The sequence below is a fragment of the Coenobita brevimanus genome, chromosome 58, assembly GCF_032717465.1.
Source record: "Coenobita brevimanus isolate Jiangsu-jjx chromosome 58, ASM3271746v2, whole genome shotgun sequence".
Lineage (NCBI taxonomy): Eukaryota > Metazoa > Arthropoda > Malacostraca > Decapoda > Coenobitidae > Coenobita > Coenobita brevimanus.
In genome coordinates, this window is record NC_137011.1 from 24,500,613 (window position 1) to 24,528,573 (window position 27,961).

Consider the following 27,961-nt stretch of genomic DNA (forward strand, 5'->3'; position numbering starts at 1 on the left):
TTAGAATGAGATACGGCCTTCGTTTAGACTACAGCCTTGGAGAGGCACTAGAAAGCGTATCTCCACGAAAAGCATGAGAAAACTGGCAATCCATCCTCCCGCCAACAACAAAAACATTCCCTGGAAAAAAACATTAAGAAAGAATTAGTGATTTATTGAGTATACCTAACTCTCTCAGTACGATAATGACCGTTTAAGCTGCTCTTTTTCAACATCTTGACGATTGTAATCATCTTTGAGTAGATTCGTCAGTCTAAAGAGGATCTGTCTTTCAGCTAATTGCGATCTGGTGGCAGCAAGAAGTTATTTAGAGACGTTCTCGTACTGAGGTGGCTAAATACCGTAATTGCTAGGACATAAGAAATAACAATACGGAATGATGGATTTGGCGATGCTCACAAAATAAAGAGAAACAAGTACCTTCCTAGGTCCGTCTGAAGAAAATTGACAATTGGCGAAATACAATAAAAACCCAGTCTTTACCAGTGCGTTTTTCAGATGGGTCGACTTTTCCGCTATGTATTTGTCAAACTTTGGGAAGATACTTGTGTCTCTGACTGTACAACACTTGAAGAAAATGATGGAATTGGGTGATGTAAACTTAAACTGGCTAGACCGGAGTCATCATCACCATTTATCATTAAAAGTTCCATTAATCTTGCACTAATTCGCTCAAACAGGCTAAGTGCGAGTCGTCTTGGAATTTAAAATCGATTTTTAAGTCAATATGTAAATTTTTTTACGTGTTTAATATGACCCGAACCTTTCCGACCTGCATGCAGTGTTACAGAATGGTAGGTCATTTCCAATTCTGTGTTTTAAAAAGTGCTAAAATATTTAGCTTACCCCCTGTGTAACTGACACTGAAACTTGGATATTTTATGGTGGGTTGCGAGGCGCCGAGTCCCAGTAAAATGTAAGGCATATAGTAAAATTTATTTTCTGAATAAAAAGTTGTTTAATATATGGCCATGCATTACATATGATTTTTCCCTGCACCAATATACTACATACCTCTGGTTTTTGTTAGGTGTGCAAACATTATTTGAATCTATAATAGAAAGACATAATTCCTAAACACACACACACACACACACACACACACACACACACACACACACACATCATTGAATCCTACGTGTCTCCATGAGGAGCGTAGGAGCCCGAGGCTAGGGAACTTCATCCTGGCATTTAAGATGAGAGTAACCAGCCTCACTCATCCCTGACTGGCATTGCGTGAGCAACAAACCCCAACCATCCCTTGGATATAAACCTTAACAGGGTCAATCCGATTGGAGCTCTGCTAACACCCACTAAACCACCAGGCGCCGTAATTTGGTTATATGGTTACCACCCAGCGTAATAAATGGTTTCCTGGTGTACAGGATACCATTTGGCTTGTCACTCAGTGTAGAGTCACCCATAGGCAGAAGGAACAGGAAAGAATGAAGGAAAGAAAGACAGAAGAGGGAATGCAAAGTCACCCATAGACAGCAGGACAAGGAATAAAGATAGACAGTAGAGGAAGAAAGGAAAGGAGGGAGGAGAGGAAAGGGCAGACTCCCGAGAACAGCACTACATCGAGTGAGTGGATGGTGAGCGACCCCACCACACACACATCCTAATTTCAAGTTCGATGACATATTGTAACTTACCCAGATGTTCCTAATGGCCAGAGGAGTGGTGATGGCAAACTTGGTGGGTGAGTTGAGACAGCTGGTTAGATTAGGGAAGATTTTTTTCTGCCAGTAGTCGTAAAAACCGGATTGTGTCATCTGCACGATCCTGAGACAAAAACAGGTAACAGTGTGTGTATAGCCGGAGTTCAGGTAGTCTAATAATAATAATAATAATATAGTAGTAGCAGCGGCAGCAGCAGCAGCAATAGTAGCAGTAATAGTAGTAGTAGTAGTAGTAGAAGTAGCAATACTATTACTAATATCAGTAGTAATAGTAGAAGTAGTAGTAGTAGTAGTAATTATTTGTCCACAAGTAACAAGGAGACGTGGGAAGCCTGTCACACACCTCTTGCACACTCCATTATCCTTGGGACACTAACTTCATTTCCCTAACACATCTGCTGTTACCACACACTGTATATCACAGGCCTGATACTCCCATTGATCATTAGCATACACACCACGCAACCATACGATTTGTACTCACCATATCAAGCAGTAAATATGGCAACAACTGCCACTAACAGTACAACAATCACTTATATACAAGCCACCAGCAAGGCCAGGTGGTATAGAAGTGTGGCATACAAAAACAGTTAGGTAGAGAGTCTTACACACACCCTAGCTGACACTGTCATGTCAACACACACACACACACACACACACACACACACACACACACACACACACACACACACACACACACACACACACACACACACACACACACACACACTGGTGCAGTGGTAACGTTCTCGCTTGCCAACTGGTGGACGGGAGTTCGCGCCTCGCTCAGGTTGCGAAAAGTTTCACTGACGAAGTGGGTGGTTACTGTCCCCCTTGAGCAAGGGGACGGGTGTGTGCGTGTGTGAAGGTCACAGCTTTGCCCTTAGATCGGACTATATGAGCTTTCAGCTCCCTTCCGGGAGGGTAAAAGCTGACGATCACGACCATCAAGCGATCCTGACCGACCCAGTGAATTACACACACACACACACACACACACACACACACACACACACACACACACACACACATAGACTTCTAAAATTGTTATAAATCATATTTTATACATCTCATCACATAAATAAAGGCAATCACAGTAGATAAATCAGTAATTAAACATAATCATCATCATCATCATCATCATCATCATCTACATCCGTGTTGCCCCACGAGGAGCGTAGGAACTCAGGGCAAGGCAAGTTGGTCCTGATATTTAAGATGAGAGTGACCAGCCTCACTCATCCCTGAGTGGCATTACATGAGCAATAAACCCCAACCACCCCTTGCATACAAACCTACAGAGGCTCAATCCGATTGGAGCGCCTTAAGTACCCACTAAACCACCAGGCGCCATAACTTCATCATATGGTTACCACCCAGCGTAGTAAATGGTTTCCTGGTGTACAGGAAACCATTTGGCTTGTCACTCAGTGTAGAGTCTCCCATAGTCAAAAGGAAGAGGAACTAATGAAAGAAAGACAAAGGGGGAATGTAAAGTTACCCGCAGGCAGAAGGAGGAGGAAGGAGTAAAGGAGGAAAGAGAGAAGAGAAAACAAGGAAGAGAGGAAAGGGCAGACACCGAAAGCAGCATTACATCGAGTGAGCGGAAGGTGACCTCCCACACCTACCAGTAAATATCATAATAATAATTAGAATGTTAGTTTTAATATATTTTAACAAATATCATTTGAATTAGAGTAACAACAAATTTAGTCATAGCACCCTAGTTTTAAATACACTTTATTATTATATATAGTAGTATTAGGAGTAATTTTAATATAATTCCATTACAATAGACCTATGTAAACTCTATAATTTAACAAACTAGAGCTATTTACAAAATCCTTACAGAATTTCTATTTATTATCTTATAATTATAATCAATACTAATTAAACCCTGTTAAGTCAATGTGCCTTACTAAACTAAGCTGCCTTTACTTTATCATAATCACCACGCACCACACATCGCCTGCTGCAACACCAACACACACACTGCCCCTACACCTCACATCACACCACACTCACCCCAACACCAAAACGCTTAAACGCCCAGTATCACCAAACAAGGCTGTATCAAACCACATTACACAACAGCCACTCATCACAAATCATTTTATGCAACACCAACACACAAACTGTTCCTACACCACCCACTACACTACTGTACTCTCACCCCTACACCATATTGCCTAAACACCCAGTATCTTTAAATAAGGCTCTATTGCACCATACCACAACACACCACACTCAAGCAAAACACATAATCTGCTGGAACACCAACATATACGCTGTCCCAACACAACACACCACACCACATTCATCCCTACACCATAACGCCTGAAGACCCCCAAACACTAAACAAGGCTCAAATGCACCACACCACACCACAGCCACGTATCACACATCATCTGCCGCAACACGAACACACACACTGTCCCGACACCACACACCTCACCATTCTCAGCCATACACCATAACGTCTAAAGACTCAGTATCACTAAACATGACCCTATTGCACCACACCGCACCACAACCACGCATCAGACATTGTATGCTGCAACACACACACACACACACACACACACACACACACACACACACACACACACACACACACACCTACACGCAACGCCTGAAGACCCAATATCTTTAAACAAGGCTCTACAGTATTGCACCACACCCATTGGCCACCTACCTAACTATTAAATAAAGAAACATTGTTCTACTTCAGTTCAGACTTTCATCAGTTCAATTAATTATTAGTAAATGACAAACTAATTATATATTAAATGATATGCAAAAATAAAAAAGTAGTAGTAGTAGTAGTAGTAGTAGCAGCAGTAATAACAGTAATGGTAGTAGTAATAGTTGCAACAGAAGCAGCAGCAGCAGCAGTAGTAGTAGTGGTTGTAGTAGTAGTGGTAGTAGTAGTGGTAGTAGTAGTAGTAGTAGTAGTAAGAAGAAGAAGAAGAAGAAGAAGAACTGATCAAGCTGAATCTGTAAATTTTAGATCAACAGCTAAAGAGTAGTTTGTAATGACATCAAGTGTTGCAGAGCATAAGACTGCACGGTGAAGAAGGATTTAAAGATGGTAGTAAATGAATTGTATAATCTAGTTCACATACTATCGACGAGTAGCCTGTACCCCCTCCACAATATGTCTACCCCCGATGTATATATGCCCCCCCCAATGCATTCATGCCCCCACTAAACTTGCTAACCTAGCACGCTTTCCCAGGCCCTGAAGCCTGGGAAGACAGCGTTATTGCATCAGTTCATAGCAGGCAGCCAAGACGGGCAGACTATTTTACTGTGAGCTTGTAATAAACTCCTTATCTAGCTGTTTGTACACGGAGTTTCTATCACCAAAGTATTGCAAGTTACATTTGGTAGCAGCGGTGTTTCGAACCATCAGATTCTGCCCACCTCCTCCAATTTTTATTGACATCACAAGATACATGACGTCTCGCATCTCCCAGCCTCGCAACCTCGCACCTCCTCAGTGCCTCTAGTGGTGTAATACCTGGCTGTGCTTTCCGAGTGTACAATTTTACTCACCAGTGCTCACCTCTCAAACAACCCCACCCACACGCCTTGTTCCTGACCGCAAGTGTCACCGTCGCTGACTGTTCCCAGCACCTGTTCCCAGCACCTGTTCCGAACTCATCATAACTCCTGCCCCCACGGTGCCACTTATCACTGTCTGCCCACTGCCTGCCCACCACCATTCTCTGCATTTGCAACTCAGCAGCTCTACACCTGCCTTGAACCAACATCTGCCCTCACAACCCACCACCGGCCCCATCGCTGCACCGCCCTGCCGTCACCAACATCTGGTCTGCATTACGGAGCCTCCTAAGACCGCCACTCCCTGCCGGTGACTCATCGCGGCATCTCTTCTCCTCTCCGCCCAGCTGTCTCTCCACTGCCGCCCCGCCTCGCCCAGCCTCGCCCCGCCCAGCCCCGCCCCGCCCCGCCCCGCCCCAGCCCAGCTACGCCCAGCCACTCCTGCACGTCATACATCTCGACAATCCCGTCTCTACTGTGTAAATATAGTATCCCTTACCTTTCTATAGAGATTATCCTCGATTTTCTCTACAGATTGGATATTGTAAATATTCCATCTCATTTCCATTACCCCGTTTTCATCTTCACCTACGTTATTTATACTCCATCTCATCCTTCGCCTTTTATTTAAACCATCCATCCCCGCACCTTCATTCATTTTCACACCTACTCGTGTATTCCATTCTCTCATTGTTATATTATACATTTCCACCTATGTATCCATCTTCATCCTTTCATTTTCCATTGCCGCATTACATGTCATACTTTCCACGTCAGCCGCTTAACACCAGCCCTCTCGACCCGGAAACATCACCTGCTCCTACCCTGTCTGCCGACTCTAACACAATCACTCATTTACGAAGTGGCAAAGAGTACCACCGCCCTGTACCTGAGACTCCCGTTTCACTTCCTGCAGGCTCACTTACTACCCCTCCTACACTCGTAAATCCAGATACCTCCTCCTCTACTCCTGCCTCTCCACTCCCTTCTTCTTCCTCTACTCCTTCCCCTGTCGTTCCCTCTCCTGCCTCCCTTCATACCCCGTCTTGCTTGCCCTTACCTGCCACTACCTTCTTTCTCTCCCACACCTCTCCTGCTACCACTTCTGAACTTCCAGCCATGGCCAACCCTCCACAGTCTATCTATCTCGACGATGCCAGTCGTCCCAAATTTACCGGCCAGGACCCAACTTGGTCTGTCTATGATTTCCTCAGAGAAGTCGAAACAGAAATCCACAATAGACAAATCACCGATGAATCGCTCAAAGTAGCCTACCTCATGGGTCGCTTGCACCATGGCAAATCGGACATCGGATCCGCGATCCGTGCAGGACATTTCGATAGCATTCATACCTTTGCTGATTTTCGTACGGAACTCATCAGCCTTTGTTGCCAGCATTCAAATACCGCGTCTCTCATGGGATTCATTAATCTCCTAAACCAACTAGATGAGGACTTGCGAGTCCCAGCGCAATATGCCAAACTCCGCGAAGCTGCCACCGCCATGAAAGCAACTAGTAGCGAGATGCTCCAATTACTGGTAGGCACGAAATGGTTAGAAGACAAGAATGGCGTTCCAATGCTTTCACTCACCAACTTTGCTGACTTAATTGGTTACCTGAGATTCCTTCACTGGCTTACTCCTAAACAGCGAGAGCTAGCCTTGGAAATAGGTTTCAATCCAGGAGATAAAATTATTCAGGTCACTAAAACCATTCATGAAAGAACCAGTTCGAACTAAATGCGTCAGGGCACCACCCAACCCTTGGCCTCCTCAGTCTGTCACACCTCCACTACCCCAGACCAATCTCGCTCCCGTCCCACCACACGCAGCAGACCTGCCACGCATCGTTCTCCTACCGCAGGTCGTGATCAATCTAGCGCCCGACGGAACAGACAATCTTCGATTCTTTGCTGGCACTGTGGTCATCCTGGACATCGAGCATCCAGTTGCGACCGTACATACAGCCGTCCTCACTCCCAAACCAGACAGCTTACGCCTTCCCGCTCACATCGTCCACACTGCAAATACCAAAAATCAAGCACGACTCACACCACTGAGGAATGTCATTACCTCAACCGCCAACAGTCGGGGGAAGCGCCGCACCTGTATCGGACCAATATCATGTAGAATTAGACACCCAACTCCCCATCCGCCATGTAGGTCCCATAACATCCTCGGGTTTAGTCATTCTCGGATGCAGTCATGACATACCAACGTCATTCTTCTTGGACACAGGATCTATAGTAAATCTCATCTCCGACCATTCCTTACAAATTATTCATCGACATCACAACCACGTCAGTTTCCTAGAACCACCAGACATTCGCCTATTTGGTGTCGAAAGCTCTGAGTTTAAGGTTAAGGGAAGAATCACCCTTGAAGTCAAACTCCACAGAGATTTGCCCCCTATCCCAATTGAATTTCATGTCACTAATGACTTGCAGTATCCCGCAGATGCCCTTATTGGTTTCTCCACCATGGCACAACACTTCATTGCATTATTACCTGCTTGTGGTAGTATAGACATTTCTGGATTCCCGGTTTACACTATGTACTGTCCCCGTCCTGTTCTTCCAATCAAATCAGTCCTTCAATTACCTCTGTCCCTATCACTACCAAAAGGTCCAACCCAGCCCAAACCACCACTATCATCATCTGAGAATACAGAAATCATTCCTTTACTGACTGCTAGCAAGGACATAAATTCCTCAATGTCTCCTGATACCTCATCTCAGCCCTCAAACATGGCTCTTACCTCCTCTGCCGACAACACTATCGCTGACTCAGACATGTCTCAGTTACCTACTTCACACAGTCTGAATGATCTTCTCCAACACGCAGAGATGAAACGTGCAGTAACGAATACGTGCACAATTTTGTTACCGCATGAGTTCACCAAAGTCTCTGTTTGTGTTGCCGGTGCAAAAGAAGGAGTGGATGTACTAACACTACCTGAGACGTGTTGTGTGAATGGCTTGACTTATGAGTCAGCGTAGTGTACAGTCTTAGAGGACAGTTTATGTTACCTGTACTTGCTCAGTGTCACAAATGCTTCACTAAAACTTAAAAGTGGTGTAAAGATTGGAGACTTCCTAATATACCCAGCGGCTGTAAAGGTGTGCCAGGATTCCTCAATTCCTACTATTCAGACTGATGATAGTACGCCAATCGGTGTATGTACTATTAACTCTACACGATCTGCGCCGACATATTCACCCGATATGCTCTCACATCTCACTTGCACAGATTTCCCAGAAAATACACCTCAACTCCTCGACCTTCTGACCTCATACAGAAACGTGGTTACCTTACACGGTGAACCGATGGGTAGAACAGACCTTGTCAAACATACGATTGAACTACTACCAGGAACTCAGCTGATTTACATACCAGCGTATCGATTTCCTCACAGTCAGAGAAAGCAGACAGATCAAATGGGACAGAACATGTTACACCAAGACATTATTGTACCCTCCTTCAGTCCATGGAATAGCCCACTTTGCTTAGTACCAAAGAAGGACAGCAACTTTAGACCAGTAGTCGACTATCGTAAGGTCAATTCTGTCACCGTTCCAGACCGTTTCCCGTTACCTGTCCTCACTGATTTGCTAGAATCCCTTGGTGAAAATAACGTAGTCTTTTCATCTTTAGACCTCCTCAGCGGGTGCTGGCAGGTCGAAATGGAAGAATCCTCTTGCCCAGTTACAGCCCCTAGCACCCCTTCCGGACATTTTCAGTTTAAGAGACTCCCTTTTGGTCTGAGAAATGCTCCTTCTGTGTTCATGTGACTTATCCATTCACTCTCCAGCGGTATGATGGGACACTCTCTTTTTGCTTACGTAGATGATATCATTGTTGTGAGTAAATAAATCCATCCCTGATCATTTTACCAAACTCCAGCAAGTCTTTGAACGCCTCCAGCTCGCAGGCCTGAAAATCAATCTCAGTAAATGTGACTTTCTGCAAAAGAAATTCAAATTCCTAGGCCATGTCGTAGATGTACAAGGCATTCATAAAATGAGGATAAAACTAAGGCGATTATTAACTTCCCAGAACCTACCACTACCGAAGCTGTACGAAGTTTCCTGGGCCTCAGTGGCTATTATCGTCGATTCATACGGGATTATGCAAAAATCGCCGCTCCTCTGACCCACTTACTCAAGCAGAATGTGCTCTTTGTTTGGGCTAACGACCAGTCACAGGCCTTCCAAATGCTAAAGACAGCTCTTGTAAATGCCCCTGTTCCAGCGTTCCCTGATTATACCACACCCTTCCTTCTCTGCACAGACGCCTCAGGCACTGGACTTGGTGCTGTTTTGATGCAACTCGATGAAGCATCAAGGAAGAGCGTAATAGCGTATGCCAGTCGCACCCTTACAACCGCTGAACGTAACTACAGTGTCACAGATCTCGAAGCGCTAGCGGTAGTCTGGTCCTTGAAACATTTCAGAGATATAGTCTATGGTTATCCAGTGCATATCCAAACAGACCACCTTCCACTATGTGATTTGTTCAAGAATCGCAACCTAACAGGTAGGTTAGCTAGATGGTCTGTCATCATCCAGGACTTTAATCCCACTTTTCAATATGTACCAGGCAAGTTGAATGTAGTTGCAGACGCACTCTCACGTCACGTAGCAGCAACTATAACATCACTGCAGCCTGAAGTAACTGAAAACACAACACTAACGTCAGAAGTTGTTCAAAACTTTCAGCGCCAAGACCCCATGTGGTCCAAAGTCATTTATTTCCTAGAATCTGGCGATGCCTCGACCTTACCTACTCTGCCAGTATCACTAGATGAGTTTATGCTAGATGATGATCTCTTGTACAGGAAAACACTGCTAAAAGGCAAAGATATGCCCAATCGCAAAGTACGCCAACTTGTTGTCCCTACTGCCCTGATACCAAAGGTTCTTCATATTGTTCATAATACTCCTCAACTTCCCATCCAGGTAAAGACCAATGCTTGCACCAAGCACGTCTCAAATACTATTGGCCAACCATGCGCCGCGATATCAATGCCCACTGTGACTCTTGCCTCTCCTGCCACCGCCACAAAGGATCAACCAGCTTACCAGCACCTCTCTTACAATACCCAATCCCATCACGACCATGGGAAACTGTCTCAATCGATCTCTTAAAACTACCTCTCACAGAATCTGGCGCTGAGTACTTGTTCGTAGCGGTCGACCACTTCTCCCGCTACTGTGTCCTCATACCCCTCTCTGACAAGACCGCGAAGAGCGTTGCATGTGCCTTTGTAGATCACGTAATTTGCCCGTTCAGTACCCCTCATACCATTCTTACTGACAACAGTACAGAGTTCAACAATAGCCTTCTAAATGAGATCTGTCGCCACTTTCATATCAGTAAGTGCAATGTCGTGCCTAACCATCCGGCTTCCAATGGCCTTGTAGAACGCCACAACCGAAAAATCTTAGAGTGCCTCGGACATCTAGGCTCCCATAGTTCGTCCTGGGATGACTGGATTTCCCAGGTGGCGTCCTCCATCAATAGCTCCATCAATGCATCCACTGCTGAATCTCCCTTCTTCGTCCTCTTTGGTTTTGACAAGGACCTCCCATACTCTCTCTTATCCTCAAAGCCAGAACCCATCTACAACATGGATGATCATGTTAAACTAAAATTGGCCAACTTCCAGACAATCCACCAGTATGTCCAGTCCACTTTGGCTTCCTCTCAGGAGGACATGCTGCAGTGCCAACATAAGTCCGCCTCTCCTATCACTATCAATGTAGGCGATCTTGTCTTTGCTCATTCCCATATGCGTTCCTCCAAGTTGGATGACAAATTTACAGGGCCCCACCGTGGCCTCACTCAACAAGGCAACAAATTTCACCTCCAGGACCTGTCCACTAAGAACACCAGATTGGTCCACGTCGATGACTTAAAGCGAGCACCCTGTGGCCTCGTGTTGGAAGAGTCACTTACACAACCTCCTGCCCCCTCTTCCCCTCCACACATCCCTCAGTCTACCTTGTCTCCACCTATCCCTCAATCTCCTTCCTCTCCACCTCCACCTGCTCATTCATCAACCAATCAATATCGGTCCAAACTGCGCTCTGCCCATCAACCTCTTCACGACCTCCCCCATTAACTCTACCCTGATTTTCTAGGTACGATGTTAGCGATCTCCCTGCTGGCAGTGCTGACCCTCCTAGGGTCTGGGTCAGGTCAGGACGATGGTGGAATACGTTCCGGGGCCTTGGTTGGCTCGGGAGGTGAGGTGACGTAGCCTCCTTGCGCTACAATCTTGCGCCCCTGGCCGACGTAGCCATTGCCCTACCTGCCTACGTGCACCAGCTCCATGGAATCAGGAACCATCTCATGGCCATCATGGGGACACACAACCTGACTGAGTATCTCTATAACCTTTTCCTCCCACTCTCCTGGTAATTGCAATACATACGTAACAGATTCACTGAGCTCAATGACACATTTTCCATTCCGACACCCGTTGGTCGTTCTCGTGTGAAACGAGGTCTCTTCGACTTCGACGGTGAGATTCTGAGTGGCTTGTTTGGCGTTGCTACAGCCCGTGACATTTCTGGCTTCAAATCTGATCTCAGTCATTTAGCTTCAGCCCTAGAAACACATCGCCGAGTCATTAAAATCCAACACACTATGTTACAGACGCTCACGACCCAACTCAATGAAGTCACGTCCACTCTAAACAATTTCACCGATATCTTACAACGCCACTTTTCAGGTCTCAAAGTTATCTCTCAGTTCTTCTACCTCAAACTCAACATGGATAATCTCCAACTGGCCATTGACTCTCTCCTGTCTCAAGTCTCTACCTTGGTTCGTATCCTGGTCGATGCTATCCATGGACGTGTCACTGCCTACTTAGTACCTGTCTCTGCTCTCCGTTCTGTCCTGGAATGGGCTCACTCCACCTTCGGTCTCTCCCCAGTCCTCCCCTCCTCCTCCCTTGAATATTATTATCCTGTTCTCGAAGCCACTTTTCTCACCACATACGTCGTCGTCCATATTCCTCTCCGTTCTGCCATAACCTTTAACCTTTTCCACATCATTCCTTTCCCTTTCCACCTCAACAACTCCTCGTTACAATTTCTTCTCTCCCATGATCATCTTTCCGTTGCCTTTCTTTCTTCCACAGATCTCCAGCAATGTTCCTCCCTTACTCCGACCTCTCGTCTCTGTGCTGCCCACCTTTTCACTATCTTCCCTAGCAGTGCTACACCCTGTGAGTCTGCTTTAGTTCACAACCATTCCATCTACTCGGCCTGTTCTTTTGTCCCAGCTCCTGACCTCCCGGTCCACCATGCTCACCTCAACCATGTCCAGTACTTCTTCTTTGCTGTTCCCATCTCTGTCACAATCATGTGTCCTGGTTCTTCGGTTTGATCCGTCCCCGCTAGTGGTCTCTACAAAGCACCTGACTATTGTACCGTCAAATCAGAGTCCGTCATCACTTACGCTACTCGCTATCACCAAGCTGTCCGTAAACACTCCTATGACGTCTTTCAACCAATTGACATGCCTTCAACCCTACCATCTGCCAACATTACTATCACCTCCCCTAACTTGCGCATGCTAACCTTCCTCAATGACAGTGATTTCATTATGGATCAATTTTCTCTGGCCTTCAGGCGTTCATGGGTTCATCCAACAGTTGTGTTTCCCCCTGTGGTTATCGCTTTCATAGGTTTTCTACTCATCATATGTGCAGTGCATTGTTGTGTCAGAAAAATGGAACGTCTACTCCAGGAAATCAGAGTCGCTACAGGCATAGTACGCCCTACACACGACGTAGAAACTCCCCGTACTTAGTGCCCTCACATTCAGTGACTACCAATGCCATCTGACAATTACCCAAACTGTGAACAGAACTCTGCCTACTAGAAAATGATGGTATTTCTTTAATGCATTACTGAGTGACAGTGTACTCTATAGAAAATACAAAAAAAAAAAATGAACGAAGAACAATAGAACTCTCATATCTACTCCTTGTTTATCATGTCTCAAACTATTATTGTGTAATTCCCATTATGTCTATGTATACCTCCGACCCTTACTGGGCTCGTACCTATTAATCCTTGCATATCTTATATGTATATATCCTTCTAATTCCCTCCCCTCAACATGGCCATGTCTGCCCCTGTATCACACTTATCCCTTGTACAAACCTCCCCGGTCCTGCCTTACTACTATCATCAAACCCCATTTAACTCCTGGTGTCAGGAGACACCATCTCAGCTACCCGGGGGAGTAGTGTACCCCCTCCACCATATGTCTACCCCCGATGTATATATGCCCCCCCCCCCATGCATACATGCCCCCACTAAACTTGCTAACCTAGCTCGCTTTCCCAGGCCCTGAAGCCTGGGAAGACGGCATTATTGCATCAGTTCATAGCAGGCAGCCAAGACGGGCAGACTATTTTACTGTGAGCTTGTAATAAACTCCTTATCTAGCTGTTTGTATACGGAGTTTCTATCACCAAAGTATTGCAAGTTACAAGCCTAACATCAAATCTATCACTCCTTATGCTCTAATGATCCAATATTTCGGATTTTTTTTTTTTAACTGTACACCAGTTTATCATTATCCCATCTCTATAAAAAAGAAACACCATCATCATTTTCACATCATCATAAGCATTTTCATGATGAACCACATTTCCATCAAAAATAAGGTACGGCAGGTTATTTTAAAATGGCATAATATGGGAGAACTATCAACAGCATATCCACTTGGTTAACACAACCTCCACCTTTACGATAATATATCATCGTATTCCAACTAGTTTCGGAGATTTCGTATCAGCTCGTAGCGATTTTTATTCTACATATTATCTCCCTTGTAAGTTATGATGCAAACTGTGTAGGTATGACAACGAAATGACATGACTAAGAGAGATGAAATATGCAAAATAAATCTCTAAGGAGGAGGTGTTATGAGGCCTCTTATACCACCTAGAAAACGGCTCTCAGTGCAATGAGTCGTACGTTCGTTCGCTCGGCCTTTAAGCATTATTTAAAAAAAAATAAAATAAAATAAGGTGCATACTTGCGTCCGAGGGCAGGAACGAGGGGACTGTCCTTACGACCCACCATGGCCTCCACGGCGGGTATGTACCGCATATTGCCCAGGCTAAACATACACCTGCCTGTGAGGTACCAGAAGTAAAGAGTGGATTGTTAATATTATACACCAGTCTCACAGACACAACACGCTATAGTTGTAGGTTAGAATCTAAATCCTTCATGAAACGAACATACCAAGGTTTTAACAAAAAGCGATGCCAAGGCACAATAAATCCATCCCCAGCAGTCATCTTATTGCTGACGTATGAACACAATGTGATATCTAGTCAAAGATATCACATATCATATTTGGAGTAAATCGGGTGAAAATTTTCGATTTTGTGCCCATTCAAAATTTTAGGCCCGACTCACCTAACACTGACTCCCCTACCGCCAAATGGGAGTGATCTCCGTTATGTAATGAGGCATGTTATAGGATGCAGATTTGAAAGATGCACATTTAGGTTTTGGTTTCATGTCAATATGACGAATTTTAAAGGAGTTATGGCGAAAAAAAAAAAAAACTTCTACCCATCCCCCTTCTTATATATATATATATATATATATATATATATATATATATATATATATATATTTGGGGCCTAGAGCCTGGACCTTGGCCCAATTAGGCCAAAAATTTAATTGTGTGATCAGAACGTCATTGCCCATCATCCCTCTAATTTTAGTCAAAATCGTATATCTAGTTTTCGTGTAACGTTAACAGACAGACAGACAGACAGTTAGACAGAGAGAGAGAGAAAAAAAAAAGAGTGAAAACAACATCCGTCCCCGAGCCCCTCCGGGGCGTGGACAGGTAAAATTTTTCGTCCAAGGACCTAAGGAAACCTTTAGAGTGCAGTAGTTTTCACTGATCTAAAATAAATAAATAAATAAATAAATAAATAAATGACAATTCATCTTGTATCCGTAAAATAGGTAACTAAGTAAGAACCTTCCAATTTAAGTGGGTTAAAAGTGGTTTATACTATTAGTTTACCGCAATGGGGTGCTTCTGAAAAGCCTAGAATTCCGGTAGATGTCACCACCATTGGGACAAACACATTCCCCGCGCTGTTTAAACAGCATATTTTTCTTTTGTTAAATATCTACAATATTGCGTGGAACTGTGAACCATAGTAGTGTCATATACCGTAATATGAATAAGACAAATAGAACACGTATATATAACGTAGCATGAATTTTTTATATTTATCATAAACGGAAATTGAAATATCATTGACGGCATATGATGGCAACCCGCCCTTTCAGTGGCCCTATATTATTAAATTTCTGCTACATTTAGTGCAAGTTAAGTTCTTAATACATAGTTTGTTCAGACTGTAAATTACGCCTAGTGGGTGCCTTGACTCATTCAGTCTCTATTTGGGCAGAAATTTAATGTTGAGTAAATACTGGGACTTGACATTTTGCTCACTCCTTTCACGCATGAACACCACAAGACCCGTGTTGCCACGGTTTGAGAAGGCCTTGGTGTTGCCCCCTCAGACCCTCTAAAGCAATTACAGTACCTTACTTTATCTAACCTAACCCTTGCTCCACCCTCTCCATTCCCTCCACCTTCTCCATTCTCTCCACCCTCTCCATTCTCTCCACCCTCTCCATTCTCTCCACTTTCTCCATTCTCTCCACCCTCTCCATTCTCTCCACCCTCTCCATTCTCTCCACCCTCTCCATTCCCTCCACCTTCTCTATTCTCTCCACCTTCTCCATTCCCTCCACCTTCTCCATTCCCTCCACCTTCTCCATTCTCTCCACTTTCTCCATTCTCTCCACCTTCTCCATTCCCTCCACCTGCTCCATTCTCTCCACTTTCTCCATTCCCTCCACCTTCTCCATTCCCTCCACCTTCTCCATTCCCTCCACCTTCTCCATTCCCTCCACCTTCTCCATTCTCTCCATCTTCTCCATTCTCTCCACTTTCTCCATTCCCTCCACTTTCTCCATTCCCTCCACTTTCTCCATTCCCTCCACTTTCTCCATTCCCTCCACTTTCTCCATTCCCTCCACTTTCTCCATTCCCTCCACTTTCTCCATTCCCTCCACTTTCTCCATTCCCTCCACTTTCTCCATTCCCTCCACTTTCTCCATTCTCTCCACTTTCTCCATTCTCTCCACCTTCTCCATTCTCTCCACCCTCTCCATTCCCTCCACCTTCTCCATTCCCTCCACCTTCTCCATTCCCTCCACCTTCTCCATTCCCTCCACCTTCTCCATACCCTCCACCTTCTCCATGTGCCATTGATATAAAAAGTATGATATGCTGGGGTCAGTTGAAATGTGAAATATGCCATCTCTTGTTCAGTTCGTAGTGTTGGCAAGCATGTTTAATTCCCAAAAATGCTTGAGTGGCTATGTAGTGCAATGTTACCCTGACTAATCCAGCTATATGTCTGTAAAAATCATCCACTCACTTCATGTAATGCTGCCTACTTCTTCCTTAGCCTGTATCATTCTTTTTCTGTGCCTGTCCTCCTCTCTTCCTGTTTCTCACCATCATCCACTCACTTGATGTAGTGCTGCCTACTTCTTCCTTAGCCTTTATCATTCTTTTTCTGTGTCAGTCCTCCTCTCTTCCTGTTTCTCACCATCATCCACTCACTTGATGTAGTGCTGCCTACTTCTTCCTTAGCCTTTATCATTCTTTTTCTGTGCCTGCCCTCCTCTCTTCCCATTTCTCACCATCATCCACTCACATGATGTAGTGCTGCCTACTTCTTCCTTAGCCTTTATCATTCTTTTTCTGTGCCTGTCCTCCTCTCTTCCCATTTCTCACCATCATCCACTCACTTGATGTAGTGCTGCCTACTTCTTCCTTAGCCTTTATCATTCTTTTTCTGTGCCTGTCCTCCTCTCTTCCTATTTCTCCCATCTTTCCTGTCACTTCTTATTGCTTTTCTTTCCTTTACAGGTGGCTTTACATTGAGTGACAAGCCAAATGGTTTCCTGTAAGCCAAGAAACCATTTACAACGCTGGATGGTAACCATATAACCAAACCATACGTGCTGCCTACGTGTCAACAAGTGGGTTGATGGAGGGTTAGTGCCCCTCCCCGTAAAACAACTAACTCAAAGTCAAATGGCCACCCCTTACGGGATTCGTGTTCTATTTGTATTATTCATATTACGGTATATGACATTACTATGATTCACAGTTTCACACAACAGTGTAGATATTTAACAAAGAAAAATATGCTGTTTAAACAGCACGGGGAATGTGTTTGTCCCAGTGGTGGTTACATCTACCAGAATACTAGCTTTGAAAGCACCCCATTAAGTTACTAAGATTCATATGTCAAAAGATTTAGAGGCACTGATCAGAGAGAGAGAGAGAGAGAGAGAGAGATCCATAATACCTGTCTTAGTAAATTCTAATGCCATTCTCCTCTTCAGGTAGACATCCAGAGTGATCATGGCAGACTTCCCCTCCAAAAGAATGGCCTGCACACCGTCCAGCTGAGCGCCACCAAAACGCATGATACGATTCTCCTTCCTCAGGTTCCAGATCTTTTGTTTGATGCCACTTGTAGCTGTCTGGTGAGTAGTACCGATATGTCCATTGCAATTAGGTAGTACCATAATTCATTTACTTTAACCTGAAGGAAATATTCGTCTTTTTCTTGTATATTACGCGTATTTCGGTGGCAGCAATGATAACACTATGGCCTTGCATCGTTTCCACAGCACTTTCATGACCAGCACCAAATTTTACAATTAATCTCTATAGTTCAGCGGTCAAGATAGGGAAAGGCCAATACGCCAAGTTAAGGTGAAGAGAATATAGTAAATGAACATAAAATTATTACTATATTCTTCACTTTAAACAATGATTAAAATTCCCATTCTTCCATCTTCAATGTAAAGCTATATTAAGGGACTAACACAAGACTACGTTACAAGTCTCAAGGAATTGTATTAGGCTCTCTTCAGTGTGTCTTATATTTGCCAAATCTCCATTTTTGATGCAGAGTTGTAACAAGAGATAAACACTAAAATATTATGCACCCGATATTAAATGCTATGGATCGGATGTAGAATCTTGTCTTTTTCTGCCACTGAACTGAGAGAAATAAACTGCAAAATGACTAAAATTTCCACTTATTTAACCCTTTAACCGCGGGGCATCACTTTCATGACACTCGTGAGCAAAGGCTCATACCGCAGGGAGTCACTTTTGTGTTTCTGTGTTATTTTGAATTCTCCCAGCCTTACAAGTGGTGGTTTGTATCATCTATTAATACTGCCAATGTCCAACAGTAGTCAGCACTCCAAATCTCATCTGTACTCCCATGTATTGTTGACAATTTAGCCATTTTTCCCCGTTCCTGACTCCCCTCCCTACCTCCCCTCCATTACCCTCTCCTCTCACCTGCCCGGCTGCGCTGCGCCAAGCAAATTTTCCCCGGAATTATCCACTGATTTCATCCATTGAAATGAGCCCTATGCCCTATTCTTATACAAAATAATATATACCAAAAAGAAATAAGGTAAGTGATAGTGCTATACACCTGGATTTGGCTAAATATCACTTGGCAACATCTCACGTGCACTCGTACGCTAATTTCCCACGGAAATTTCCCCTTTGAAATATGCCATATAATTATTCTCGTAATAAAATTATATATAAGAAAGGAAGGGAGAAGCCTAAGTGATATTTATATTCACCTGGAACTACCTATTTTTTTATGTATTGTTGAGATTTCCTACCAGTCATTTTTTAGAATGTACTGCTAATGTCCAACAATAGTCAGCATTCCTAATCTCATCTGTACTCCCATCCATTGTTGACAATTTAGCCATTTTTCCCTGTTCTTGACTCCCCTCCCTACCTCCCCTCCATTACCCTCTCACCCCTCCCTACCTCACCTCCTTTACCCTCTCTTTATCGCCTGCCTGGCCCCGCTGCACTAAAGTAAATCTCCCCCGGAATTTTCCACTGATTTCATTAATTAAGCCCTATGCCCTATTCTTATACAAAATAATATATACAAAAAAGAAATAAGGTAAGTGATAATGCTATACACCTGGAATTGGCTAATTATCACCTGACAACACCTCATGTGCACTCGTTCACTAATTTCCCACGATAATTTCCCCTTTGAAATATGCCGTGTAATCTATTCTCGTAATAAAAATATATAGAAGAAAGGAAGGGAGACGTCTAAGTGACATTTACATTCACCTGGAACTACCTATTTTTTTATGTATTGTCGAGACTTCCTACAAATAATTTCTTAGCATGTAAGTTAACAGCTGTCACCCTATTATCACTGTCAACCCTTGCCTGCTCAGATACGCCGCGCCATTCAGTTCCTTGTCGTCCTCTGTGGTCAAACCAAGAGGCACTCGTGCCCCGCCATTTCCGCTGATTCTGCACCCATTGCAAAGGGCACTGTGACCTCTATCTCTAGAAAAACTCGTAGGGGAAACAGGAAAGGACTAAGTGACTCAGCAGTGGAACATGAACTTGCAGAATTATCAGTGATAATGATGGATAGTGACTTTAATCATTCGCGTGATTCGTGTGATGAGCTGGGTGAGGAAATCGTGATAGAAACTCCTAGTACGAGTGCTTCAGTGTCCCAAGTTATCCCTAGCTTCAAAGGAAAGGAACCCTTAGTGCAGCAAGGGAAGGAATTTGGGAAGGGAGTGAAAAGGCGGCGGGTTAGCCCTGGAACAATGGCCCCGCATGACCCAGCCCACCATGAGTCCCGAGGTGAATCACCTCCCCGCTTCCCTAGCCCCACTTCACTCATTTATCCTCATCTTCAGCAGAATTTTCTCCTAAGCCTTCGTCGTCGGAGTCGCCACCAGCACCTACAGTGAAGGCAGGCCATAGAGGAAGAGGTTAATCCCTGACCCGTAAAAGTAGAGTTGCAAGTAGAGTAAGGTCTGCTAGTCCTACACGGCAACCTAGGATCAGTGCGAGTGACCTTGAAACAGCCCAGTCTGCCTCACAGCCACCCTCCACCTTCACCCACCCTACACCGCCACGACAGGGAATCCTGGACGCCTTCGTGTGGACGGAAGGTTCCGATTTTGTCCCAGAACATCTTCATTTCGACGAGAGTTCCTCAGGGATACAGCCTACCTTCACTCTTGACGATAATGCTGAGTGTGTTGACTACCTTTTGGCCTTCCTCGATGACGAAGTCATGCAGCACATATGTGACGAGACAAACAGGTATGAATCACAACGTGCTGCAAGTGGTACAGGTGCAGCGAAGATGCAACAGTGGACCGTGCTGGGAGTGCAGGAGCTGTATGTGTTCTTCTTCCTCATGCTTCTCATGGCATACTCAAAGAAGCATGAGTTGGAAGAATACTGGTCCATGGACCCCTAACTACCCTCACCCACTTTCAATAAGTACATGGCCAGAGATCGCTTCCGGAACATCATGGGAAACCTGCACTTCGCCAACAACGATGTACCTTCCCAGACTGACACACTCCGGAAGATCCGGGAGATTCTGAGCAGAATGAAGGATAACTTTATGTCATTCTTCGACCCATTTCAAAAGGAGTTTTCAAGGACGAATCCTTGGTTTTGTTCAGAGGACGTCTTAGGTTTGTACAATATATTCCAAGCAAATGCCATCACTTTGGAATCAAGTTCTTTGTACTGTGTGACTGTAAGACGGGGTACATCCTTGACTTCGTCATTTATTCAGCCAGCACTGTCGATCTGGATAAAACACACCCCCCTTGGCTTCTCAGGCTGTGTAGTGAAAGTGCTCCTTGAAAGGTATTTTGGTGGGAATCATGTGCTGTATACTGACAACTATTATACAGCACCTAAACTTGCTAAATACCTTTCAGAGCACAGCATCGGCTCCTGCGGCACTGTGAAGAGTAATCATGCCCACTTCCCCAAATTCCCAGAGGCAGGAACCTCGCAGCGAGGAGATGTGCACCTATGCAAGTCTGAGAAGATGCTGGCAATACGGTGGCATGACAAGAGGGTCGTGCACATGCTCATCACCGTACACAATGGGGAACTGAAAGACAGTGGGAAGGTCGACCGCAGGACAGGCGAACCTGTGAGGAAACCTGATGCTGTCTTAGACTACAATATCAACATGCGGCTGGTGGACAAGTCCGACATGATGCTTGGAGAGATCGCCTACCTCAGGAAAAATACTAAGTGGTACAGGAAAGTTTTTCTGCATCTCATTGACATGACGATGCTGAATGCCTTCATCCTGTACAAGATGATGGTAAGGCCACCCAAGTCCTTCTCCCTGAGGTCGTTCACCAGGACTTGTGTTCAGCAGCTGCTTGAGAGATATGGTAAGGTGACAACAGTAGCTTCAAGGTGCCATGCAGTAAGACTTCCTGACAGACTTGAGCAGAGGGCGTACATGGATCAGCACAGACTGGTGCAAATGCCTGCCACAACCAAGAGGAAGGCTGCGATCTGCAGGTGCCATGTGTGTGCACATACCACCTGACACAAACCTGAGATCAAATGCACCTCTTGGCAGTGCGCTGAGTGCCTGGTTCCCCTCTGCGTTACCTGCTTCTTTGATTACCACAGCCAGAAGCAGTTCTAAAAGTGCAAGTGGAAAATGTAAATAATGTGTAAATACTGTGTAAATAGCAAGTGAAAGCAATGGATGTAAATATGATGGGACAGTGTAATATAGTTTAATAAGTTACTGCAAGTGACAGTGAAATACATAGTGTAAGTAAAATAGAAGTGTGAAGTGTAAATATTGAAAATACAATAGAAAATGTAAATAGAAATGTAAATAATTAGTAATATAAGAGTAAGAGTACAAATACTTGAGATTATGAAAGTGAAAGTGAAACAGTGGCTCTCTACGTATTTTACTGAAAGAGAAATTGAATGCCTACAGTGACAATAAACTACTACTACTGAAGGAAATTTATGGATAAAGATTGAAGATATATATAAGTGTTATATAGTTATAGGAATATAAAGTGTAAGTGTTTTTATGAACTGTAAGTGTTTTATGTACCGTTGTTTGCAGATGATACTGTGTTGTTGAGTGAAGACGAAGGGGAGCTGCAAGGCTTGGTGGATGAGTATGGGAGAGTGTGTAAGAAACGGAATCTAAAGGTGAATGTAGGGAAGAGAAAATTGATGGTCTTTGAGAGAGGTGAAGTCAGTGAATGTACAGCGAGGTTGGATGGTGAGGAATTGGAAAATGTGAGTACATTTAAGTACTTGGGTAGTGTGATGAGTAAGGATGGAGGTTTGGAGGGTGAAGTGCTTGAAAGGGTACAGCAGGGAAGAAAGGTTGCTGGTTCTTTGAAAGCAGTGATAAGAAACAGGGAAGTGAGCATGTAAGTGAAAAAGTTACAACATGACAGTATTGTGATACCAGCTCTAACGTATGGAAGTGAAGCTTGGACGTTGTTGGAAGGACACAAGTCAAGAGTGAGAGCAGTGGAAATGAGTTATTTAAGAGGAGCCTGTGGAGTTACATGGAGAGACAGGCTAACGAATAAGGATATAAAGGAGCGCTGTGGTGTCGATGTGGATGTGATAGGAAGCATTATGAGGAACACACTGAGGTGGTTTGGCCATGTGGAGAGGATGGAGGGTGAAAGACTGACGAAGAGTGTGTATGTGAGTGAGGTGGAGGGGGGAAGAGAGAGGGGGAGGCCGAGGATGAGATGGAGGGATGGGGTGAAGAGGTATATAAGAGAGGGGGGTGTGAGTTGGGAGCAGAGCAGTGAAATGGCGGGGGACAGGGCGACTTGGAGGCGATTTGTTTGTGGCCACCCCAAACGGGATTGAGGCGTCTGACAATAGATAGATAGATATAGTTTTTATGAACAATAAATGACAGAATACCAGCAGCAAACTAACGCAAGGGGGAAGGTCATACGCGCTCGTAATTTTCATTGCTTTCACTGTGTTTTTTTTTTTTGGAGTATGGATTCCAAACTACTTGAGAATTATAGAATAGTGTTTCTAGTAATAATATCTGGCTGTGGTAATCATATTAAGTGTTGTCGGGAAGTATAAAGTGGAGACTTCGTTACCCAACTTCAGAGGTCTCCACAAGTCCTACGGTACTCGACGAAGGCTCAACAAACATCCCAGGAGAAAGCTGAAGGAATGTGCCATATGCATATTTAATATTAATATTCTGGGGCTAATAACTGATTTTAGGCAAATATTTTTAGAGAGTCTGTCGGAGCGCAAATAACCCCACGGGAGCGGCAAGTCGAGCCAAAACATCCCCGTGTTTTAGGGGTTAATTCTGACGAACTAAAGAATGTTTGTATTCCTAAGAGTATTTCATTATATCAATCAATCAATCAATCATTTCCTGTGGCACCCTCGGGGATGCATAGGGCCTCGATGAACTCACACCACCACATCCTATCTTGTGCTAACTCCTCAAGATCTCCCAAACACTCATCTCCAGCTTCCCGTCTCATTGTCCTCACCCACGTCTCTTTTGGCCTTCCTCTACCTCTCCTACCAAGTGCCACCCACCCTGGTGTACCTCGTACTATTCCCTGTCTCCTATACACATGTCCTAGCCACTTCCATCGTGAGAATCTAACATATTCATCGATCGGCTGCACTCCCGTTATTTCTCTAATTCTACTATTTGGTATCCTTTCCCACCACTTAACTCCTAATATTCTTCTAAGTGCTTTATTTTCAAACACCAAGAATTTATTTTCCATAGTCACTGTGCTGTACCAAGACTCGTGTCCATAAATTAAGATACTCCTAACCATTACCTTATAAAGTTTGATTTTTGTATGCACAGAGAAATTGTTATTATTCCAAATATTTTTAAGCATTCCCATTGCCTGATTAGCCTTCTTTAACCTTTCCTCGAATTCAAAGTTCAAAGAACCATCCTTGGCTAAATAAGTACCTAAATATTTAAACCTATCAACTTGCTTTACAACCATACCTCCAATTACACATTCCTGCGCATTTTCCATATTCATATTGATTATTTCAGTTTTTCCACAATAAAAAACCAAACCCACCTTGCGACCTTCACTCACCAAACAGTCCAACACTCTCTGCATCTCTTCTGGCCCATCACAAATCAAAACTATATCATCTGCATAATCTAAATCCAAAAGTTTCCTGTTCTCTCCCCAAAGTATACCTGCACCGGTTTCTGTTCCAACGCGTTTCATAATATAATCAATGACCAATATAAATAGTAAAGGCGATAGAACACCACCTTGAATTACTCCGGACTTGACTTCAAACGAATCACTCAGACAACCATCAACCATCACTTTACAAAATGTGTCCTCATGCATGTTCATAATGACCCTCACAAACTCCTCTGGTATTCCATAATGTCTCATGATCTTCCCCATAGTCTCTCTCGAAACACTATCAAAAGCCTTTTCAAAATCAACAAAACAAAGACTTAACGGTACTCTCATTTCATTAACTTGCTGCATCAAATGCCTAACTATAAAGATCTGATCATTGCAACCACGTCCCTTTCTAAAACCAGCCTGTTCATCCCTCAGAATACCCTCAACCACTGGCTCCAACCTATTTAACAACACTCTACTGAAAACTTTCAAAGCTATCGGTGACAAAGAGATTCCCCTCCAATTACCACATTCACTCAGGTCTCCCTTCTTCGGAACTTTAACAATTACACCATTCTTCCAAACTGATGGTAGTAACCCCGTCACCCATATCTTATTGAATAGCTTGGTCAGGATCATTATTAATTATTTCATTATATGCTGCCCACTAAAATTCACATCCACCTTTTTCACAATACCTCCCACAATCATCAAGTTTAAATCATTCGTTTTCATCTAAAAAAAAATAAAAAAGTAAAGCTTTAGAAAATTTAACTGGACTTATCTGACTATGTTAACTTTAATACGTTATCTTGTCTTCTACACACACCAAAAAAAAAAAAAAAAAATACCGAGAGAGAGAGAGAGAGAGAGAGAGAGAGAGAGAGCTGTCTCATGAACACAAAATACCAGAAACTCACTCTAAAAGCCTGTTCTTCGGCGGTTCCCTTGACCATAATAATTTGAACCGGGTGTTTGAGCAGGTCTTCGAGCGCCTTGAAGGGTTCAGGAATCAGCCTGACCGAAAGGAGAGCCATAAGGTTGCCGGAGTAGCTCCGCGTTAGCACGAGCATCATCAGCATCCACACCCCCAGCACCACACGCTCCCACCACCACCAGCTTGAACCTTCATCCACGTCTAAAGCAGAGAGATGATAAACAGCTGATCCAAGGCTGGGGCAGAAAATAGTTATAGTGCATAGTTTCAAAGATATTTCTCTATAGTACACTGAACGAGTAACCCATAATCACCTCTAGTAGTTTAAATTTAATGCACAAAGGGCCGTCCCTCTGATTACAGTCCTCTAAGCACTTGACTACCAGAAATTAAGAATAGCTTATTCTGTGTACTTATAAATAGTGGTAGGTGGTGGCGACCATCATAGTCTCACTTGATGTAGTGCTACCTAGTTCTTCCTTCACTGCAGTCATTCGTTTTCTGTGTCTACCCTCCTCTCTTCCTATTTCTTCCTTCCTTTCTGTCTATTTTCATTAGCAATCTTTCTACATCATGTGGCTCTACACTGAGTAAAAAGCCTAGTGATTTCCTGTAATTCAGGAAAACATTTACGACGGTGGGTGGTAGCCATACAGCCCAATAATGGGGTGATGTGGACGCTTTAATGGTGTCATTGTTACATGGGTAGAGATAAGCAAATGTGTCACCCATCCACCAACCAAACCTTTATATTCTTCGTCACGACTTGCTGTGGCAAGGTGTTGACTACCACAGGGAAACATCGATTTACTGCACAGGATGGCCCTGCAAGGGGAGTTGCTTGCCTGCTGTCGATGGGTCTGCTTGACCATCAGACCAGGATTATACTCGGAAACAACAGTAACTTACTCATGATTAAAAACAATTCGTTAGAGTGTGTTCGAAGACTGTGCCTTATGAATCAGTCATATTTGAAGTATGCAGAGTGTGTTTTACCCTACCTTGCTGCAGCAATACACGAACACAGTGGAAAGAGCTCCTCCTCAGTCTGGAGCGAGTGAGAGTCTTATCGGGGATACAAGAGGGCATCACCATCACCAACATGTATACAACCAGCGCAGCCAGGATGCCAATCTGTGTTGGATTTTTGATATGATATAATTTGTCTGTTGAATTTTTATTTGTTCAGGTACTCTGAACAACAAAAGTTCGGTCGCCTCTCCAGCTTTTCTCTCAATGATCTTTGAAAATTCCCCTAGCAAATACAAAGCAAAGCACACTGATGACAATTATCTTTATCCAGGTGAAATCATGTGTTCCTTGCAGCTGATTTGTCAAACAAATTGGGAGAGGTGGCAGGAGTTTTGTTGTCGACTATTAAGAGTTGGTTGTTTGACTAAATAACTAGTTTTAAAAGCAAAAACATTATGTAGTGCAAGCCAAGAACATGTTGTTTTGTGTTGGCTTTCATATATCTATTGTTTCGAGTTTTGTTTCAGAAATCGATTATATTTTATCCCAGAGATAACCCAATTTTTTCAAACTTTTGGTAAAACGGAACATTCATATTTTTTATCGTAATGGTCTTCACTCCTATGCCACCGGTCTGTAGCCAAAATTATATTCTCCAACTGATCCCAGGAATGTCTCCTCAGGTAGAGGTCGGTCCTTGTTGCATAGAAGGTAGACGTGGGTCTCTCGGACCCAGAAATATAAAAAATTGGGAAAAATGTTTATGTTTCGTTTATTCCAATACTGAAAACAGAGTAACATGTATAATGTTTCTGCAACACATACATGTAAAAAAATGAACTGATCTTGACTTTCTATATTTTAAAAAATTGTTGAAAAAAAAACTGTAGAAAAAACTAAATAAATTTTGACCTATAAGAAAAAAAGAAAAAAATGGTTGCTCGAGTGGTCCCATAGCATGGTATGGGATGTTGCTTCATGGTGTGAAGAGGGGATGCCACACTCTGCAATTTTATCTGCAGTCAGGGAGAACAAAACCCCCACACACCTCAGGTAGACATGGGTCTCACAGAGCCGTAACATATAAAACCACCCTTATACTGGGGAAACGGAGAGACAGCTTGAAGTAATTCCTTCGCCCCTTGCATGAATACACAAAGTTAGGAAGCTACTGAGAAGAACAGGGCTCCCGGGTATTTAGAAGTTAGTGAACTATACAATGGGACGGGGGGGAGGGTCTCACAAACCTATCTCTACCTGAGCAGTGTTCTTATTCTTGTCAAAATCTTGAATATTTGAACCAGCTTTAAGTATACTAATTTGAACTGGAAAGGTTAGGTAAAACGTTAATCAAGCACTTTAGTACACAACAGACCTTTCCTAAGTTTCATAAAATCGTCCGTTAGCAGCAAAAATACACTGAAAAGAACGTCGCCTGATCCAATTAAATGAGAGAGAGAGAGAGAGAGAGAGAGAGAGAGAGAGAGAGAGAGAGAGAGAGAGATCCTTACCCACACATTCGTCGTCAGGGGCTGCAGGAACCCCCACAGTGTGACCTCGGGACTTCCTCGGGCTGCTAATATTCTGGCGTAGTTGATGGACACGTGGTCTGTGAAGTCGACTGCTGTTGCTCGCTCGGGTGTCAT

The 27,961-nt window shown here is 43.8% G+C and overlaps 1 protein-coding gene across 1 annotated transcript; it reads right to left on the minus strand.

Moving 5' to 3' along the window:
* LOC145402690 (glutamate receptor ionotropic, delta-2-like) lies at positions 1-27,961 on the minus strand. Its single transcript, XM_080274663.1, has 7 exons — positions 27,827-27,961; positions 26,345-26,477; positions 25,327-25,544; positions 17,707-17,884; positions 14,316-14,415; positions 1,656-1,785; positions 1-120 (listed from the first exon to the last, which is right to left on the minus strand). Exons 1-7 carry the CDS (start codon positions 27,959-27,961, stop codon positions 1-3), a joined length of 1,014 nt encoding a protein of 337 aa, XP_080130789.1.